The following is a 21,533-nucleotide window of genomic DNA, read 5'->3' on the forward strand; positions in this document are numbered from 1 at the left end:
CTGGGAGGAGAAATTGGAGGAAGGGGGTCAAAAGGTACAAACTTCCAGTTACAAGATAAAGAAGTACTAGGGATGTAGTGTACAACACGATGGCTGTAGCTAACACCGCTGCACAAGACACAGGAAAGCTACTAAGAGAGTAAGTCCTATAAGTTGTCATTACAAGGATTACATTTCTTTCCTTTTTCCCTTTTTTATTTGTCTTTATTTTATCTACGTGAGAAGATGGATGTTAGATGAAACGACTGTGGTAATCATTTCATTATGTATGTACATCAAACCATCATGCTATATGCCTTAAACTTATAGAGTGATGTATGTCAATTATTTATCAATAAAACTGAGGGGAAAAAAAAGAAATCCAGCCTCACAGTGACAGAATGAAGGCAGGTGACTTAGAAGGGCATTCCAAGGCTCAACAACGGCCGTCTGTCCATCTGTCGGATGAATTCCTGTAGCTGTGCCCCATCTACCAACTCATCCACTTTGAGAGCTACTTGAGAAGGATTTACAGCTCACCTGCTAATATAAGAAGAGGAAAGGAAGGAAGGAAGCAAGGAAGGAAGGCAGGAAGGAAGGGAGGGAGGGAGGGAGGCAAAAGAAAAGCAAGGGGAGGGGAGGGGAGGGGTGGAGAAGGGAAGGGAAGGGAAGGGAGGTGACAAGAATGCAACAGGGAAAGAAGGCAGAATGGGTGGCTTATACTATAATTTCAGGGGGAAAATCACTGTTAAACAAGGATCTAAGAAAGCTGGCCCCTAATCTGTAGAGACAGAGTACATTAGTGGCTTGGTTCCCTAGGGCTGGGGGTTGGGAGGAAATGGGGAGTGACTGCCAATAGGTGTGCGATTTCTTTCGGGGTGATAAAAATATTCTGGAATTGATTGTGGTATTGGTTGTACATTGCACAACTCTGTGAATACGCTAAAAAAACCCACTGAATTGTACACTCTGAATGGGCAAACTGTATGGTATACCAAAAAAAAAAAAAAAAAAAGAAAGAAAAGAAAGCTGGCAAACTATCAGAAAATCACAATAAAACCATCCCTAAAGCATAAAATGTTAAAAACCACAAGTACACAACCAGAATGAGTGAAAATCAGAGCACCCTGGTATGTATGAATGGTATGTAATAACAAAAGTGGATGAGTTTTATTGTTTGCTTCAAAGCACAGCAATCTGAAATCAAACATTTAAGGCATTTATTGTAAACAATCTGTTTCATGTTTGGAAACACAAGTAGTTGCAGAATATGGGATCAGAACCAGAGAAGGAAGAGAACCAGTTCCAAGCCAGGGAAGGACATCTGACAAAGCAAGCATGGGAGGTGCGACAAAGCAGCAAGAAGCTGCATAAAAGCCTGCCTCATCCTACACAACCAGGCTTCCAGAGCATTCCTGATGAGGGTGACCCATTTGTGAGATTATTCAACATCCTGTTCCATAAAACGAGGCCTCATAAGTAGCTGAAAATATGTCAGGTAGCAGGGGAGCCTTTCTGAATTTTGGTCCTAAAGCCTTGCAGTGGGCAGAGTATTGTTGCTAAAGCCTGAGTGGCATTTCAAGGATTTGGTACAACGATCCTTCTTCTTTAAAGAGTCTCATACTAATCCTGAAAGCTCCCTTCCTTACACCCAAGCCACCTTCAAGGTACTCTCTTTCCCTCTGTGGTTCCTAAGCGGTCATAAAAATCAGTGACTAGTGGGGATGACCGCACAACCTTGTGAATATACTAAAAACCACTGAACTGTACACTTCACAAGGCTGAAATTTATGTTATATGACTAATACCTCAAAATAATTTTTAAGCTGTTTAAAAAATCAGGGCAAAACACAGAGTTACCATATGACCCAGCAATTCCACTTCTGGGTATATATCCCAAAGAATTAAAAGCAGGGTCTCAAGAAGATACCTGTACACCCATGTTCACATCAGCACTATTCACAACAGCCAAAAGGTGGCAGCAACCCAAGTGTCCATCAACAGATGAACAGATAAACAGAATGTGGTTTATACATACAGGGGAATATTATTCTGCCCTAAAAAGGAATGAAATTCAGATACATGTTATGACAATGGATGAACCTTGAAGACACCATGCTAAGTGAAATAAGCCAATCACGAAAGGATAAATACTGTATGATTCTACTTATAGGAGGAGGTATCTAGACTAGGCAAATGTATAGAGACAGAAAATAAAATACTGGTTACCAGGGACTAGGGGGAGGGGATAATGAGGAGTTATTATTTAATGGTTACCGAGTTTCTGTCTAAAATGATGAAAAAGTTCTAGAGATAGATAATGGCAATGGTTACACTACATTGTAAATGCACTTAATGTCACTGAATTGTACACTTAAAAATGGTTAAAATGTCAATGTTTATGTTATGTATATTTTACTACAATAAAAACATAATTTAAAAAAGTCAGAGCCCTTGGGACTTCCCTGGTGGCGCAGTGGTTAAGAATCCGCCTGCCAGTGCAGGGGACACGGGTTCGATCCCTGGCCCGGGAAGATCCCACATGCCACAAAGCAACTAAGTCCACGCGCCACAACTATTGAGCCTGCATGCCACAACTACTGAAGCCCACGCGCCTAGAGCCCGTGCTCCGCAACGAGAGAAGCCACCGCAATGAGAAGCCCGCACACCACAACAAAGAGTGGCCCCCACTCGCCACAACTAGAGAAAGCCAGAAAGCCTGCATGCAGCAACGAAGACCCAACGCAGCCAAAAACCCCACAGAAAACCAAAAAAACCCACAAAAGTCAGAGCCCTCACATCTAAGAATCCATACTTGATATCTGCTTCAAGGTAATAAGGTAGTACAAAAAAGACTTCAGAAAGTGAACACCCTTTTGGGACTTCCCTGGTGGCACAGTGGTTAAGAATCCGCCTGCCAATGCAGGGGACACGGGTTCGAGCCCTGGTCCGGGAAGATCCCACAGGCCCCGGAGCAACTAAGCCCCTGCGCCACAGCTACTGAGCCCGTGCACCTAAAGCCCGTGCTCCGCAACAAGAGAAGCCGCCGCAATGAGAAGCCCGCGCACCACAATGAAGAGTAGCCACCGCTCGCCGCAACTAGAGAAAAGCCTGCGCGCAGCAAAACAAAGACCCAACGCAGCCAAAAATAAAATAAATAAATAAATAATTTCAATATGTAAATTAAGCTCTGAGTGGGAGAAAAAGCAGCACCATTCCTGTGCAGAAGCTCGAGAGCATGGCCGAAACGGGCCCCAAGTAATTATTTGCTGAGTACCTGGCCGTGCTGTCCTGGTAACCATGGGGCACCTAAGTGTAAGTGACCGTGGTGACTCCCACGTGCACAAAGATTGTCTCCAGTCCTCCAGCCAGATTTAACTGTTTGCTCATCTATGGCTTCATGGTCCATTTTCATACTTCCATTTACGGTACTTTTCAGTGTTAGACTTGGATTATAAGTAAGTTAGAAAAAGCATAGCTCAGTAGGTCACTAGGTCCTTGAAAGGCAACACCAGTATAGATCAATGTAAGTACATTATATACAAAAATATATTTTTATGCTCATAGTCGTCTTGTACTCAATACACAGATGATGACAATGACACCCCTGACCTCATGGAGCACAGCTATGTCCGTGCAAGACACCGCACTCGGCACTTTCCATGCACTACCTCATATAATCCTCCTGTCGACCCTGTGAGGAATTTGTTACTATCCTCTTCTTATAAGAAGCTGAGACTGGAACAGCTGAGAAACTAACTCATGGCTCCACAGCTAGTTAGTGGCCACACCAGTACCTGATCAGATGAAGGTCTTAAGTGGTAAATTCTTAAAATTTTTTTAAAATTTTACTTTATTGTGGTAGGAACACTTAAGATGATATTTACACTCTTAATAAAGTTTTACGTGTACAATATGGTACTGACTCTCAGTACCATATTGTACAGCAGATATCTAGAACTTATTAATCTTGTTTAACTGAAACTTTATGACCATTGATGAGTAGCTCTCCATTTCCGCTCAGCCCCTGGCAACCACCATATTACACTCTTTGATGCTATGAATTTGACTCTTTTGGGTACCCTCATGTAAGTGGAATCATGCAGTATTTGTCTTTCTGTGACTGGCTTATTTCGCTTATCATAATGTCCTCAAGGCTCATCCATGTCACATATTGCAGAATTTCCTTGTTTTATGAGGCTGAATAATACTCCACTGCATGTGCATACCACATTTTCTTTATCCATTCATTTGTCCATGGACGTTTAGGTTGTTTCCACAGTTTAGCTACTGTGAAGAGTGTTAATATCTCTTTGAGATCCTGATTTCAATTCTTTTGGATGAATACCCAGAAGTAGGATTGCTGGATCATATGATAGTTTTATTTTAGTTTTCTGAGGAACCTCCACACTGTTTTCCATAGCGGCTGCACCATTTTGCAGTCCCATCAACAGTGCACAGAGGTTTCAATTTCTCCACATCCTCACCAGTGTTTGTTGTCTTCTGTTTTTTTGATAACAGCCATCCTGACAGGTGTAAGGTGATATCTCATTGGTAAATTCTTAACTGAAGAAAGAGGTGAAGAGGCTACTCTATGGGCGACTGGTGCAGAAAGTTAGAGAAGGGAGACACCAACATCCAGGAGTAAGCGCCAGACAAAAAGTCCCATTAGGAGGGTAGACGGAACTGGGTCCCATAGAAGGTCCCAGGTCTCTTTACGGAGACCAGGGGGTTTTGTGGGAAGGGTGCCGGCTGGGTGTGCTCTGCCTGTCCACAGAGGCCACAGCGAGAGGAGAGGCTTTAGAGGAGAGGTGTTTGCATGAACAGGAAGGACTTCTTGCCCGGGGGAGAGGGTGCCCCTCCAGCCTCAGAGGACACGGAGTGAAGATCCACCCTCTGTCCTGACAAAAGTTAACGCGCACCTGCTGACGGGGGCAGCTCAGCCCACGTGGTCTCTGCAGGTTCCCCCGACCCGGAGTCTGCACAGGGCGACTCCAAGCGGCCAGGCTCTCGGCCTCCTTGGTCCAGGATGACGAGGAGCAAAGAGGGAGCAGGGTCCGAGCCCTAGAAGGACATGTCGCAGCAGGAACGCAGGCAGCCGAGTTTCTCCACCACCTGAACACAGCAGGCAGAGCGGCAGACATCCGGGAAGTCACCGGCACCGCAAACGCCCGGCCCCAGCCCTGCTCGGCCCATCCCAGGAGCTCCTGCCCGGAGATAATATTGTTCTCAGAAGACCGGCTCCTTCAGGAGCCGAGCGCTGACCAGCCGGGTCTCGGTCAGTGACACAGAGGTTTTCCCACAAGGGCCGGAAAAGTCCTCTGCCATGTGGACGGCAAGGTTCCTCACGCACACGCCACACCCCAGAGGGTCAAAGTAACGCCAAGCCACAGGCCCCCTGCCAGCACCCCAGCGCCTGGAAAGATAAGCCTGAGGCCTCGAAACCCGAGCGCCCTCCTGAAACCAGGTGCGCCCAGCCGAGGGCAGCAGGCACGAACCGAGCACAGGAAGCGGCTGCTTGCGTCCCCACGCCCCCAGGGGAGCCACAGCCCTGGCTGCCTTTGTCTAACACTCGCCTTGGTCGAACTGCCCGGCCTTCCAGCCCCAGCTCCCAGCGCCAGGACCTCTGCACCCACCCCGCCGTGTCCAAGGGCATCACAACTTCGTTCCTACTCGGCCGTCTCCTTCCTCGGAAATCCCGGCCTCCAGGTTCCAAGGCGGGTTTCGGCCTACACACGCAGCATTTCCTGAGATCAAGGACGCCTGACTTACCTTGGAAGGTTTTCCTTCTGCAGGCGAGAAGCTGCAGCATGCTGCTACATGAACAGAGTCCAGGGAGAAGGAAAACCCGAGTCTGTGCGAAAGGTCCAAGTTCACACTCCCCAGAAGGCGGCCTGTGGGACTGCATTGCCCTCTCTCATTTACATACATGGTGAAGTCATTTCCAACCAACGCCCTGAGGAGTTGAGGCCCACATCCCCTTCCAGGGCATTACTCACTTATAGATTAACTACCTTGGGAAAGAACAGTGTGCAGAAGCTACAAACCAGGTTCTTTGCTCTGGTCCCACTTTTATTTGGGAGAAAACCTACCCTGAGCCAGAGATGGGACTGTAAGCACAGGCTTTCATTTACGTCTTTACTCTGCTTGCTTCTCTGCTGAAAACTGCCCTCAGCCATTTCTTTCTTTCTTTTTTTTTTTTTTTTAAGTTTTGGTTAACTTTTTTTCCTTTTTTTCTTTTTGGCTGCATTGGGTCTTCGTTGCTGTGCGCGGGCTTTCTCTAGTTGCGGCGAGCGGGGGCTACTCTTCGTTGCGGTGCGAGGGCTTCTCATGGCAGTGGCTTCTCTTGTTGCAGAGCACGGGCTCTAGGCGCAGGGGCTTCAGTAGTTGTAGCGCACGGGCTCAGTAGTTGTGGCTTGTGGGCTCTAGAGTGCAGGCTCAGTAGCTGCGGCACACGGGCTTAGTTGCTCCGCAGCATGTGGGATCTTCCCAGAGCAGGGCTCGAACCTGTGTCCCCTGCATTGGCAGGTGGATTCTTAACCACTGCGCCACCAGGGAAGCCCTGCCCTCAGCCATTTCTTACCATCCAAGGAGCACTTATTGAACCAGCTACTCTACGACTTGTCTCATGAAAAAGTGTACAGTTTGACCAAGACAGAGGCATGTAAAAAAATATTTATAATACAATACTGATAAGTTGCAATAAATCTGTATCAGAGCAAAGGAGGACACACTGCCTGGGGGTGGGAGCTGTGGATGTGCCCCCCATATCCCCTCCAGAATGACTACAATTAAAAAGACTGACAAGATCGGGTACTGACAAAGATGTGGAAGAACTGGAACTTTCATGCCTTCCTGGTGGGAATACAAAATGGTAGGCAGAGTAACAAGCCCCCAGAGATGTCCACATTCTAAGCCCTGGACCCGTGAAAATGTTACCGTTTATGACAAAAAGGCCTTTGCAGACGTGATTAAGTTAAGGCTCTTAAGATGGGGAGATTACCCAGGATTTTCCAGGTGGCCCCCATGTAATCACAAGGCAGGTAGGAAAGCTAGAGTGAGAGAGAGGAGATGTGACAATGGAAGCAGAAGTTGGAGAGGAAAAGATTGGAAGATGCTATGCTGCTAGCCTTGGCGATGGAGGAAGGGGCCACGACTCAAGGGATGCGGGCAGCCTCTAGCAGCTGGAGAGGGCAAGGGAACAGATTCTCCCTTAGAGCCTCCAGTAAGGCTTTGCTGACACCTTCACTTTAGCACTTCTGATGTCCAGAATTATAAGATAATGAATTCATGTTGCTATAAGCCATTAAATTTGCAGTAATTGGTTATAACAGCAATAGGGAACTACTTCCAACTGTTTGGAAAACAGTTTGGCACTATATGCAAAAGCTGAACATATGCCTACCTTCTGACCCAGTAATTCAACTCCTAGGTATGCACACAACAGAAACGCATGTATATGGGCACCAAGAGATGTGTGCAAGCATGTTCATAGCAGTTTTAGTCAAAAGAATAGAAAACTGGAAATAACCCAATTGTCTATCAGCAAGAGAATGGATAAACCAAATTGTAGTATGTATAGTCACACAATGTAATACTACTCAGAAATAAAAGGAAATGAACCACTGGGACTTCCCTGGTGGTCCAGTGGGTTAAGAATCTACACTCCCAATGCAGGGGGCCTGGGTTCGATCCCTGGTCGGGGAACTAGATCCCACATGCATGCCACAACTAAGACCTGGCATAGCCAAAATAAGTAAATAAATAATAATTTTTAAAAAAAGAAAAGAAATGAACCACTGATGTCTGCAACATCATGGATGAATCTTACAGACACAATTTTGAGTGGAAAAAAACAGACACAAAAAAATGTATATACTTGAAGAAAAAGTTCTGGAGATGGATGGTGTTGATGATTGTACAACAATATGAATGCACTTAATGCCACTGAACTGTAAGTTAAAAATGGCTAAAATGGTAAATTTTATGTTATGTATATTTTGCTACAATAAAAATGTACATACTACAAGAATCTATTTTTATAAAGCTCAAAAACAAGCAAAACTAATCTATAGTGAAAAGAGGTGAGAACAATGCTCACCTTTAGGGGATACTGTCTAGAAGGAGGCACAGGGGAGCCTTCTGGGTACTGGAAATATTTAGTTTCTTGATCTGGGTGTTGGTTACATGGGTGTATATGTAAACATTCATCAGACTGTATGCTTAAGATCTGTGCACTTTAGTTTCCAAATGCCAACCCCAAGTTTATTTGCACATGATTTAATTTACTTGAATTCGTGTTATCAACACCGTAATGGAAATGGAAGAGAAAAGAAAAACCCACCAAAAGTGTGTGTGGTCAGGGACGGCTTCAGGGAAGAGGTGAGATGTGAGCCAAGTACTGAAGGGTGAACATGGTAGACACAGACAGGAGGAATTCTGGACAGAGGGAAGAGCACGTGTATGGGCGGCGAGGTGCATGCGGATGCAGAGTGCGCCAGACACTACCAGCTGGGGGTGATCACTGGCCAGAGGTGGGGGGCTGGAGGGGTAAGAGGGAGCCCCATCCCAACACACCCAACCTGGGAAACCCCAGCAGCAGTTTGGACTGTGCTTATGCTAGGCTGATGTCAGAGGAGGTCAAACTAGACTGCGATGTGATGAATCCATGACAGGGAGGGTGACCTGGACAGAGATCCCTAGGCTCTTGTGATAACAGTCGGGACCTAGATGACAGGGTCTGACCCAGGCATTGGCAATGCGGACAGGGTCGTGAGAGATGGAGGCAGAGCCCCCTGCCTTGGTTGTAATGGGAGTGGGAGAGGGGAAGGCTGGTAAGTCTGCTGGTTAAGCCCACGTGGCTGGTGATCCCACTCACCAGAGGGGAGAAGACCAGACTACCCTTTCCCCTGCCTCCTGGGCTGGCAGTGGAGGACCACAGTATGTCAGAGTTGGAGAGCATTAGTCAGATGACCTAGTGTGCCAGTGCCCTCACAAGCAACCAAGTTCTTCGCCCAGGCCAGCACAAGGCCACAGTGTGAGGAGCAAGCTGGACGAGAGAGCTAAGGCTCATCGACTTCAGCGAGCAGTCCTAGAGAAGAGGGAACGGATTCCTTCAGCTGTGCTGCTCATGGCTCCCCAACGCCCTCGCCAGCCTCACTTTCCACCACAGGCTTCTCCTGTGATCTCAGTCCCTGCCAACATCCCCCTGTAAAAGTTCTCCCCACAGCCCATCCATATCCTGCATAGCTCATGATTTCATCTCATGATCTGATAATGCCTTATAAGTCAACCTGGTTTCTCCTCCAGCCATGCTGTGTGACCAAAACTGAGGCAGAGACGGAGAGGGCACCCCAGGGCCCCCAGGAGCCAGAGATACGTCTTGGCTAGTAGGTTCTATCACGGCCCTACAGACCTGATGTGAACCACAGGAGCTAAGTGCCAGTTCTGGAGGCCTGTGCACATCTGAGAGGGTCTGAACGACAAGTACCAAATACCAGAGCTTGTAGAGGAGAAACCAAAAATAGATGGGATAAATGAGGAGCTTGGGATGAACACACACACACACACACACACTACTATGTATAAAATAGATAATCAACAAGGACCCACTGTACAGCACAGGGAACTCTATTCAATATTCCGTAATAACCTATATGGGAAAAGAATCTGAAAAAGAATGGACATATGTATAACTTATTCACTTTGCTGTACACTTGAAACTAACACAACACTGTAAACCAACTGTACTCCAAAATAAAAATAAAATTAAAAAAAAAATAGATGGGTATGAAGGAACTTGTTTGAGGCCCGAAACACACTACTACTTATTTCTTTCTTTTTTTTTTTTATAAATTTATTTATTTTATTTATTTATTATTTTTGGCTGCATTGGGTCTTCGCTGCTGCGTGCAGGCTTTCTCTAGTTGCGGCGAGCGGGGGCTACTCTTCGTTGCGGTGCGCGGGCTTCTCATTGCGGTGGCTTCTCTTGTTGTGCAGCACGGGCTCTAGGCATGTGGGCTTCAGTAGTTATGGCTTGTGGGCTTCAGTAGTTATGGCTTGCGGGCTCTAGAGCACAGGCTCAGCAGTTGTGGCACACGGGCTTAGCTGTTCCGTGGCATGTGGGGTCGTCCTGGATCAGGGCTCGAACCCGTGTCCCCTGCATTGGCAGGCGGATTCTTAACCACTGCATCACCAGGGAAGCCCAACACACTCCTTATTTCTGATCTAACCTGGCAAGGTCAGTGAACATCTAGTTAACTGCACAGTCCAATTCAGGAGCCACTACCACATGTGGCTATTTAAATTATTTAAAATCAGATACAATTAAAAAGTCAGTTCCTCAGTGCTCAATAGCCACACGTGGCGAGCGGCTACCATTTGGAACAGACGTAGAACAGAACAGAAAGTTCTACTAGACAGCACTGCGTATAGTATCTCCTGCTTGAATTGGCCTGATCATAAGAGGCACTCATTCTGAAATCACCTTCACACACCTTTACATGTCATCTTTACACACCTTTAAAAAAGGGGGTAAGAATCCTTTTAATTTTTAACTAATAAAGATAAAATTATGTACCACAAAGGACATTCAACATTCCTTAGTAGAAAGGCACCATGTCTTCTTGGGTCGTTCAGTTGAAACAGAGAGAAAGTAAAAGACAAGTAAGAGAAATGAAAGCTGAACAGGGTAGAGTGAAACAGTCCATTTCACTCCCTTGACTGTTCTGCTATAAAAAGAGTTAATCTCACCCCAGAAGATTAGGGATATGTAGAAATTAATGGACCATTAATAAGAAGCAATTATTCTTTAGAAATAATTCGTGACTGACAAAAACAAAATCAAGTGAAGTGGAAACTTAGGTGGGTGAGGAGGGGAAAAAAAGGAGAGCAGGAACATGTTTTGCAGTAAGAAAACTGCAATTACAATAAGTAATTTTTTTTAAGTGCAATTTCATTCCTTATACCTTCTTTTTTTTTAAGATTTTATTTATTTTTGGCTGCGTTGGGTCTTCGTTGCGGTGCGCGGGCTTTCTCTAGTTGCGGCGAGCGGGGGCTACTCTTTGTCGTGGTGTGCGGGCTTCTCATTGCAGTGGCCTCTCTTGTTGCGCAGCATGGGCTCTAGGCGTGTTGGCTTCAGCAGTTGTGGCTTGTGGGCTCTAGAGCACAGGCTCAGTAGTTGTGGCACGCGGGCTTCAGTAGTTATGGCTCACGGGCTCTAGAGCGCAGGCTCAGTAGTTGTGGCGCACGGGCTTAGTTGCTCTGCAGCATGTGGGATCTTCCCGGACCAGGGCTCGAACCTGTGTCCCCTGCATTGGCAGGCGGATTCTTAACCACTGCACCACCAGGGAAGCCCCACAATCAGTAATTTTTTAGAGGGCTTTTCATCTGAAGATGTAACTAAATCTGCTTCAATAATATTGGTTACCCAGCTGATGAAAATGAACGAAATTTTGTTCATAACACATATCTACACTGGGGGAAAATTTACCCACATGCAAGGAAAGCTTCCACTGAAGGCTGTCATAATATTTCACCACGAATTGTCACCCCTGACTGGTGCTCAAGAGAACCGAACGCACACAGTTAATAAGGTAGAGAAGAGGAAACTCTCCTAAGAGGAGACCCGGCCCCCATGCACACGGACGTTTGCTTCTCTAGTCAATGGAATGCTGAAAATGCATGCCTAGTTGCTAAGGAAGAACATAGGGGAATCTTGTGTGTGTGTGTGTGTGTGTGTGTGTGTGTGTGTGTGTGGTGTGGGGTCTTTTTAAAAGTAAGCACAGCAGGAGAATCCTGTTTTGCCCAGTTTATGATTCAGATAGTTATTTCAAGTTAAGGGCAAATATTAAGGTGTTGTTTTGAAACAAAGACACAGAGCACTACTTAATAAAGGACTTTTGGTGCCTGGTGAAAAATTCAAGCTGCAGGGGCGTTTCCTGCTCTGTATTTATTAATTTCAGGTATTCATTTATGCATTCCTCTCTCCCTCCTTCTGCTTATATAAAATACAGCAGAAATGAATATGAAAAGTGTGAGAGAAAGATAAAAACAAGAGTGGGATAGAAAAATGGAGCTAAGAAGGAAGTTAATCCAGTAGCTCTACCATAGCAATTGGGGTTGCACACTGGTTGACCTGCTAAACCAACAGTTAACTCTTTTTTTTTTTAAATTTTTTAAAAAACTTATTTATTTTTATTTTTGGCTGTGTTGGGTCTTCATTGCTGCATGCAGGCTTTCTCTAGTTGTGGCGAGCGGAGGCTACTCTTTGTTGCGGCGCACGGGCTTCTCATTGCAGTGGCTTCTCTTGTTGCGGAGCACGGGCTCTAGATGCGCGGGCTTTAGTAGCTGTGGCTTGCCGGCTCCAGAGCGCAGGCTCAGGTAGTTGTGGCACGCGGGCTTCAGTAGTTGTGGCTCGCGGGCTCTAGAGCGCAGGCTCAGGTAGTTGTGGCACGCGGGCTTCAGTAGTTGTGGCTCGCGGGCTCTAGAGCGCAGGCTCAGTAGTTGTGGTGCACGGGCTAAGTTGCTCTGCGGCATGTGGAATCTTCCCGGACCAGGGCTCGAACCCGTGTCCCCTGCATTGGCAGGCGGATTCTTAACCACTGCGCTACCAGGGAAGCCCCACCAACCGTTAACTCTTAAAGACTCAGTGTCAAAGGCAAAGACAGACCAACTGCTCAGGAGGGGGACAACTTGGTCTGGGCAGGGACTTGTCCTTCAGGCCCTGAAAGCGAATTCGGGTTAACTGGCCCTGCCCAGTAAGTCCCCCTATAGCCAGTGCCAGCTCTGCCACATCATCAAACCTAGGATGCGGGAGGCGGGACCAGCCCCTGAATTCACTGGAACTGTCCAATTATGTGGTCTCCAGAGTTAGGGGGTCTGTCCTGTCAGCCAACCAGAACTTGTTGATCATAATCAGAGTGTGGCTTCTGTGAACAGGAACTAGGAAAGCACAACACTAGCCCTGGGGGGAAATGACCAGACCTGCCCTCACAGAGCCCACCCCGACCCAGCCCAGCAGACCCCACCCCGCACACGGGGTTCCCCACCAGACCCGACACTGAACCCGGGAGAGCCTGCGCTGGCTAATACCGCTCTCCTCCCACTGTTCCATCAGTATTATACCATGCTTTCCCTCCGTAACAGCCCAACATTTACCACGAAGCCAAGCCCGCTCCCTTTCCACAGCCTGCCAGGTCCCCGAGACAATCCGTGCCAGGGCCTCGGCACGTGCCCACCCTGGGGAAAGCAAAAGCAGCTTCTCTCCTCGAGAGCCTGAGGGTCCAGGGCGGTTTTGCCTTATTGTAGGGGAGACCGTCTTATCAAAGCATCTTTTCATTTCCACACAAGAGATCTAAGATAGACTGAATACCACAGCATACATCCTGTTTTTCATACCACACTCAATACCACGGTGCCCTATGTGACCAACAGAACTTTCTGCCATGAGGAAAATGTTCTAGATCACCGCGTCCAGTACGCGAGCCACTAGCCACAGGTGACTACGGGGCAGCTGAACCGTGAGTAGTCCACGCAGAGATGTGCTGAAGTGTAAAGTCCTCCACTGGTTTTGGAAGACTTGGTGCAAAGAACAGAATGTCAGATATCTCATTAATAATTCTCTACACTGATTACATGTTGAAATGACAATATTTTAGATATACTGAGTTAAATAAATTGTATTATTAATTTCCCCTGTTTCTTTTTGCTTTTTCAATGCAGTTATTAGAAAATTTAGGAGTACATATGTGACTAGCACTCTATTGGTATTAGCCAGCACCAACCTATACCATTATTTACTAGTTTTCTTTAAACTGAATTTTTTTTTCATTTTTTACTCATTCTGAAAATATTCATGAAATTACAGTTTGATGTATTAGTTGTATTTTTACAACACAATTAAAGAATCCACAGGACCATTAATCTAAAATTGAGAAGATAAGTTTGTCCACGTGTAACCTAAACCCTCTTGTGTACCACACCCTTTGGGAAATGCTGGCCCAGGACAAAGTTACTCAGAGTGTGGCCTGTGGACAGATGCCAGCCTCCTTATTGTTCATTATCGTCCACAATAAGGACATAAATTGAGAGCATGTATTTAGAAACATTCATAGCAATTTGACAAAGTAATGTGATATCCATTGATATCTTGGAATCTGGTATCTAATCTGATATTTTAAAATTGGGACCTGTATTTTACATGTGCTTTATATTTTGTTTCTAGTAAGTCCTTTAAATTGTATTTAAGAGTTAGAGACACACTGGGCTAGAGTATAAGAGAATCTTCCATGGGCCTTCCAGAGTGATGACCTAAGAGCCGCAGTCCTCAGTCACAGCCAATGCAGTGCTCTAAGACAGGAAAGCATACTAAGGAGATCTTCCAGACCCCAACATAAAGGCTGGCACAGAGGGGATGGGGGCTTAATTCCTGGCAAACAAGAAATTCTGTTAAATGAAACTTCTCTTCCTCTAAGCATTTTTGTTGATAAAACTTTTGCTGTAATTCTAAGAAATGAAGGTCCTCATCACCTCTGTAGAGAAAAACAACTGTGTACTATAAAAAAAGGCACACAAAATCCTTATAAAATGTGTGTCAATAGTACTGAGCTAGATCTTGAGAGGGGTACAGAAAATGCGGGAGGCATGACCCATGTGCAAAAGGAATTTGTTATAATCTATCTGGAAGGGCACAGAAGAATGGAGATTAAAAATACTTAACTCTAGAGTCAAACGCACTTGGGTGTGAGTCCTGGCTTGCCACTTACTGTGTGACCTTGACCAACTTATTGAACCTCTCTCTTTTTTTTTTTGCCCTGCCACACGGCATGCAGGATCTTACTTTCCTGACCAGGGATCGAACCTGGGCCCTGGCAGTGAAAGGGCTGAGTCAGGGAATTCCCTTACTTAACTTCTCTTAATGTCTATGTACTTACCTGTTACAGTAGAGAATCTCCAAAAGGGGAGATTCCTCCTCTCCCAGTAGGCGCTTACCATGCCTCATCTCAAGAGGTGGAGTCTATTTCCCCTCCCCTTGAATCTGGGCTGGCTTTGTGACTTGCTTTGACCACCAAATGCAGCAGAAGGGACATTCTGGGACTTCCAAGTCTGGGCCATAAGAGAACTGGCAACTTGTACTTCCTGGCTCTTGAAGAACAGCTGCCACACTGTGAGGAAGGCCAGGACAGACTCCTTGTGTAATATGAGACACCCGGACCATGAGAGGCCATCTTGAACATTTCAACCCCACTGAGCTCCCAGCTGACAGCACACGCAGCAGGAGAACCACTCAACTGAGCCCAACCAACCCCCTGAATGGTGAGAAATAGTAAGGTTGGAGTGTTTTGCTACACAGGAATAGAAAATTACAAATCTCTAAAATGAGAATAAAAATAGTATAAAGGATGGCTATGAGGAATAAAGTAAATAACGTACGACAAGTTCTTATAATGGTGCTTGGGACAGAAGTGCTCAACAATTAGCAGCTGTTACTATTTGAGGAGCTAAAATGAACACATGTGCAATATATGACTGCAGACTACTTGGGAGGTTCCATTCAGGTTCTCAGTGCCCTGCAGGCCCTGAGCAGAGGAATGCCCAGGAGGTGAAAAGACAAGGCTTTGCGGTGAAAGCAAGTATCGGACCTGAAGGATGGAGCGTGCAGAACGATGGTTTCTAAATCCCTGATGCATGGAGAGCCACCCGAGAACTTCCGGGCAACCACAATATGTGCGCACATCAAGGGCTGAAGCCTAGAGGTCTCCATGGAGACAGTGTAAATGGGTGGCTGCCAGGACCTGGGGAGTGGATGACGGGTGAGGGGGAATGGGGAATGACAGCTAATGGTTATGGGGTTTCTCTGCGGGATGACGAAAATGTTCTAAAATTGATTGTGGTGATAGCTGTACAATTCTGTGAATATACTGACAACCACTGAATTGGGCATTTTAAATGGGTGAAATGTATGGTATGTGAATGTTGCCTCAATAAAGCTATTATTACATAAATGGGCACGGGGAGGGTAAAAATTAAGAGGCTGAGATGACAAAGGAGCAAGAAACGTTCCATAGGGTTGTCTGGGGGCTATAAGTCGCCAGCTTATTTGGCATGGAGGGGAAAAGCGGTTATTTTCAGATAGTGAATGAACTCAGAGCCAGCCAGGAGCTATGTACCCTGGGGACAGACCCTGCCGTTCCAACGGATCATGGGCACTTGGCATGACTGCTGTTCCCTCCAACACTTTGCAGGGGTGCGCCTCACTCATACCTGTTTTCCTTTTGCTTAAATCACAACCTGAACTCCACTAATCACAAGGTTCTTAAAAAGAGGAAAACTTCCTAGGCAAGAGGAAAGCTACCGCTTCCCAAGAGAGAAGCAGACCAAGGCCTCCATTCAGACAGACCTCAGAGGCGGATGAAGGGGATCCCGAGGCCCAGCCTGCCCCGGAGCCTCAGGTGCTGAGCCGGCAGACTCGTCACTGGAAGGTGGTCACCTCAGACGTGAGGTGGGCGGTGAGCAATCCCTCCTGGGCCACGGCGCCCCAAGGGCAGCCACCCTCGACCACTGCCTCTTCCTTCTTCTGGTGTAACTCGTTCATAAGAGGCTAGAGGGCAGGGCCATGGAAAGTTTCCAAATGATCAAACTGCTGCCAGAGTCAGCTCAGCATGCCAACCCTCCCTCCCCCACCCCCCAAAACCAGGCAATGCCATCATAAGCATCACCATACTACCTGCCCCGTGAGCACTTACTATGCTGAGCCATTATGAGTTCTACCTTGTTAAATCCTCCCAACAAAGCCCACTAGACTATTGACCAGCATCCCCCAGAAAACCACATCTCTCGTCTGCCCAAATCAACCCTGCAAATCCTACTGTGTTATAAATCAATCAGTATAACTACTACAGAAGGCAAGATGTTCTTTCAAAAAGTGAACCATGGCAGAAGATGGGGCATCTGAATGAGAGGAAAACATCCTTTAATTGTGGAGAGGGAGAAGGGATAGAGATAGAAATGACAGACTTTGACCAGTTGGGTCACTAGGGTCAGTACATCAGAAAAGAAACAGTTGATGGTCAGACTTTCAGGAATGTGCCCTGAAGGTCCTGCCAAGTCCGAGTCCTTCAGTGCCATCATTCCACAAAGCCAGAAGCCCCAGACCAAATACAACTTTGTTTCTTTCTCTCCTGACCTTGGCCCTTCTCACTGCCGAAGGGACATGCAATGTTAGGATGCACGCACAAGCTCAATCTGCTCCTCTTGGTCCAAACAGCTTTAGGATGAGAGTGGTCGATAACGGTTTTAGGGGATTCCCCGGCGGTCCAGGGGTTAGGACTCCGCACTTTCATTGCTGAGGGCCCGGGTTCAGTCCCTGGTCGGGGAACTAAGATCCCACAAGCCGTGCAGTGCAGCAAAAAAAAAAAAAAAGAATGGTTTTAAATGCAACTTTGAGAAAGGATGAAGAACTCTGATTTCTTGGGGCCCTACTCTCAGCCTTTCCAACTCGGCCCCACCCTACTGTGGCCCCTGGGGGGAGGCTCTCCTGAACTTCCAGTCTGCACCCTCCATTCTCCTGATCCAGGACGGGGGATGGAAGACAGGCAGATGGAAAGACAGCAGGGAACCTCGTCTTACCTCAAAGCAATTCCCTCCTTACCAGGGAACCATGGGCAAATGGACTGAACTCAGTAAACAGTATTTACCTACAGAAAGCACTGGAAAGTTCAACAAGCCTCAGGAAACATGCTTTGTAATTCCACTATCTCAAACTCCTCCACCGACACACTTCTTTAATCCAACTCACGAGTATTTACTCAACCCAGTGGAGCTGCTCCCAGCATAATGCAATTGTCAAACATCAGTTACACACCTACTGCGTGCAAAAACTCTTAACAGAAGGGACAATGGCTAACCAGCTTCAGCATTTACTGTGTGTCAAGCACTGCTTTACAGATGTCAATTCCTTCATCTTCAAGGCAGTGCTTCTATCCCCCCCCCACGGTGTTCTTAAGCCCATTTTAAAGGTGAGAAAACTGAAGCTCAGCGATGTCTCCCCGAGGTGAGACATCAGGAAGGGGAGAGGCGGCATTCACACCCAGGCAGTCTGGATCTCGATCGCCCGAGCTCCAATGACAGCAGGAGCCACCAGCACAGGGCCCTGCTCACAGTGGGCACCCAATGAACATCTGCCGAGAGGAACTGGGAGGTTAATGTCGTCACACGGGCAGAATAAGAAGAGTGCTTTCCTGCAGGTGCCGCAGGCACAGGCAAGACGAGTTCCTTAATTCAGACTGAGAGAAGCCTAGAGGAAGTGAACGCCCGAAGGGAAAAGGGGAGAAGGGGGCATTTCAGACTGAGCGGCGCCCAGGACCTGTGTAACACCGAGGCAGTCTGACAGCGGTGACCTGGTGACTCTGCCCGCCCTCTAAAGGTCCTGAGGCAGAACCAAGCAACAGGCGCTTGCTTTCTCATTCCTTATACTGTGATATAACACAAGCACTGAAGAGAACAGCACATCGGGTAATTTCTCTTCTGGGAGTAATTAAAAGGAAAGAAAGAAAGCATCGCTGGTGGGTAATGGGGAAAAATGCACAGGATTTCAGTATTGGAAGAACCTGTTGCTAGAGGAAACAACCAGAGAGGTATTCCCCTGCGACCTTCTACAACAGCTCCCAGGAAAACCACTTGCCGGCCCATATCGCCCAGCTGTGCCGCCGTGAAATTGTCCGAGAGCCTAAACATCTCAGGCCTCTTTGTCTTTTCTGCCCCTCACAGCACTCAGCACAAACTTAGGATCAATGGTTGACTCTCAAGAAATGCAGGTTCACTCTCATCAAGAATGGGTCCCAAATGATAAGGCCTTGGGCAGCCAAGAGTAATCAGTACCAAGATGGATTATAATACAACCTCAAAGGGCTTCCCTGGTGGCGCAGAGGTTAAGAATCCGCCTGCCAAGGCAGGGGACACGGGTTCGAGCCCTGGTCTGGGAAGATCCCACATGCCGCGGAGCAACTAAGCCCGTGCGCCACAACTACTGAGCCTGCGCTCTAGAGCCCGCGAGCCACAACCACTGAAGCCTGTGCGCCTAGAGCCCGTGCTCCGCAACAAGAGAAGCTACTGCAATGGGAAGCCCACGCACCTCAACAAAGAGTAGCCCCCGCTCGCCGCAACTAGAGAAAGCCCGCGCACAGCAACGAAGACCCAATGCAGACAAAAGTAAATAAATAAATATTTTAAAAACCCAAAAAACTCAATAATCAAGACTTCTCTGAGGATGACATTATTTTTCTAAGTACCTAGCCTCACAAAACCCGCTTTGAAAGAACAAACCATGGTACTACCTGGCACCTAAATTGAATACTCCAATTTTTCCACATCAACCTTTATGCACATAGAAGTTTATGGAATATATATATATATTTTTTGGCCGCATCGTGCGGTTTGTGGAATCTTAGTTCCCGGAGCAGGGATTGAACCCATGCCCCCTACAGTGGAAGCACGGAGTCTTAACCACTGGACCACCAGGGAACTCCTTGAAATATTTTAAACCTTCACACAACACATCTTTCCATATTTCTAATTTCAAATGAAGGAAAAGAGCTTTAAGCTATTTTTCTACAATAAAGTTTCCAACTAGAACTTAATAAGGATGTCCCCTTATTAAGTGCCTTCAAATAAATTAAAATATCACAGATATTTCAGGCCCAACCATACAGCTCCGCCCTGCCTCTAAAACATCGAAACAACCTAATTGTTTAAACTCTCGACCAAATAAAAATGTGAACTTTAACAACCTCCCTTTTCCAATGTTATATTCTACTAGGTCCCCCTCCCCCAAGGCTGGTTCTGATGGATTGGTGGGTTTTGGGTTTCTCCCTAGCATATGCAGCCGAGTTTCTCAAACAAAAAGGACGAAAACAGAAGTACATCTTTTTAGTATTTATATCACTATCCTGTGATATTTGTGAAATTCTGCCTTCAAAACAAATGCGTGATGAAAAACGCAAACTGGGAAAGATTTAAGCCACCTCCTCCTTCTCTAAATGATGCAAATGAAGGCCCAATCAGAACATACCCCCTCCCCCATGAAAACCATGTTTTAAGCGACTAAAGAACATTTCCGTTTATTTCCTTCCCTTCCTTGGTACACCTTACATAAAATAGACGCAGATCTTCACTATGTGATAATTCTCCAAATCCTATACTTAAGATCTGTGCGCTTTTGTGGGATGCACGTTATACTGCGGTAAAACACGCCTTAAAAATAGCTCACATTAACTTAAAAAAAAGAAAAAAAAAAAGGTGTTGCCAGGAGAAACATGAAATCGGTTTCCAAGTTGCTTACACACCCGCACTACCTGCAACCACTTTACAAAACGTTAGAGGATGCGAGACCAGCTTATCTAAAATTCTGCCAAATGTCCTCAAAATCTCTCCCTGCTTCGCTCGTTTCCAGGCAGCCAATCCGGGGACCGTCCCTCCTTAGCTCCCAGCAGCTGCAGCCTCTAGGGCCGGGGGACTCATCCGTCGCGCTGCCACGCGAGGGAGCCGCGACCCCGCCAGACCCCTGGGCAGCGCACCCGCGGCCGCCGGGAGCGCAAGCGGGCGGCAGGGGAACCCGGCCCGGGGCTCGCAGCTGGCCACCCCTGCCAGTGGGTGACGCGCCGGTTCTGCCCCCCGGAGACGCCGCGAAGCACGAAGCTGGGCTGCCCCTCGCGCGCGACGCCCGAGACGCAGATTGGGCAGGCGCGCAGGCCCCGGCCACCCCCCGCGCCCGCTCGGTCGACCCCAGTGCCCCCCACGCCTGCTGCTCCGCGATGCGGGGCCAGCCCCCCGGGCCCCTGGGGCATCAAGCGTGGCCCCGGTTCCCGCACGCCAAACACACCTGCCACCCATCCTAAGCCACCTCCAATCCCACCCACTCACTCAGGCCACTCGAGAGGGTTCCCTGCCACCGGCACCATGAGGGGCGCGGCCCCGGGATCCCGCGCCCAGGCGACCCCGGGCCGAGGAAAGGACATTAGCTCAGTTCCGCGCCCCGCCCCCCACGGCCTCGCGCTCCAGAACCTCTGCCTCTTGCGGCCCGCCCCCCCCGCCCGGGGGGCCTGAGGCTCCCACGCTCCCGCCGCATCCCGGGAGCCCTACCTGAAGGCCGGTGGTTGGGCGGCGAGGTCCGCACCGCGCCTGGTTCGGCCATCTTCCCGGAGAGCGGGGGGGCCCGCGTAACCCCCTCCGTCCCGGCTGCCGCCCCGCAGTCGACGCCGCGCTCCATCGGGATGCCCGGGCCGCACAGGCGCACTGCCCCTGCCTCCGCGCCGTATCGGACCTGCGCGCGTCCGCACGCGCACGCGTCCCCCCCACGGCGTGCACGTGCGATGTGCGCACCGGTTCTCAAGCCGCGCACGAGCACGGCGTGCACACGCGAGGTGCACACAGGTCCTGAAGCAGCAGGCGCCTACCTCGTGCACTTGGCAATATGCACACCAGCCCTCACACAGCACGAGTACACGGCGTGCACGTGCAATGTGAGCACTAGTTCTCACAGCGCTCCCACACACCGC

At 47.9% G+C, this 21,533-nt stretch overlaps 1 protein-coding gene across 12 annotated transcripts in view; it reads right to left on the bottom strand.

Annotated features, from left to right (window-relative positions):
- MAP7D2 (MAP7 domain containing 2) overlaps nt 1–21,175 on the bottom strand; it is a 105,911-nt gene extending 84,736 nt beyond the window's left edge. For 8 of the 12 annotated variants that reach the window (XM_059911159.1, XM_059911158.1, XM_059911153.1 and 5 more), the window contains exon 1: nt 5,752–5,816. In XM_059911159.1, the coding sequence (XP_059767142.1) occupies nt 5,752–5,791 (40 nt within the window). In that variant the 5' untranslated portion in view covers nt 5,792–5,816. Of the gene's footprint in view, nt 1–5,751; nt 5,817–21,117 lie in introns of those variants that run through there. The other 4 variants (XM_059911162.1, XM_059911161.1, XM_059911160.1 and 1 more) reach the window with 2 other exon arrangements.
- Between the last annotated feature and the right edge of the window lie 358 nt (nt 21,176–21,533).

The sequence above is a fragment of the Balaenoptera ricei genome, chromosome X (assembly GCF_028023285.1).
Source record: "Balaenoptera ricei isolate mBalRic1 chromosome X, mBalRic1.hap2, whole genome shotgun sequence".
In the NCBI taxonomy this organism is placed as follows: Eukaryota; Metazoa; Chordata; class Mammalia; order Artiodactyla; family Balaenopteridae; genus Balaenoptera; species Balaenoptera ricei.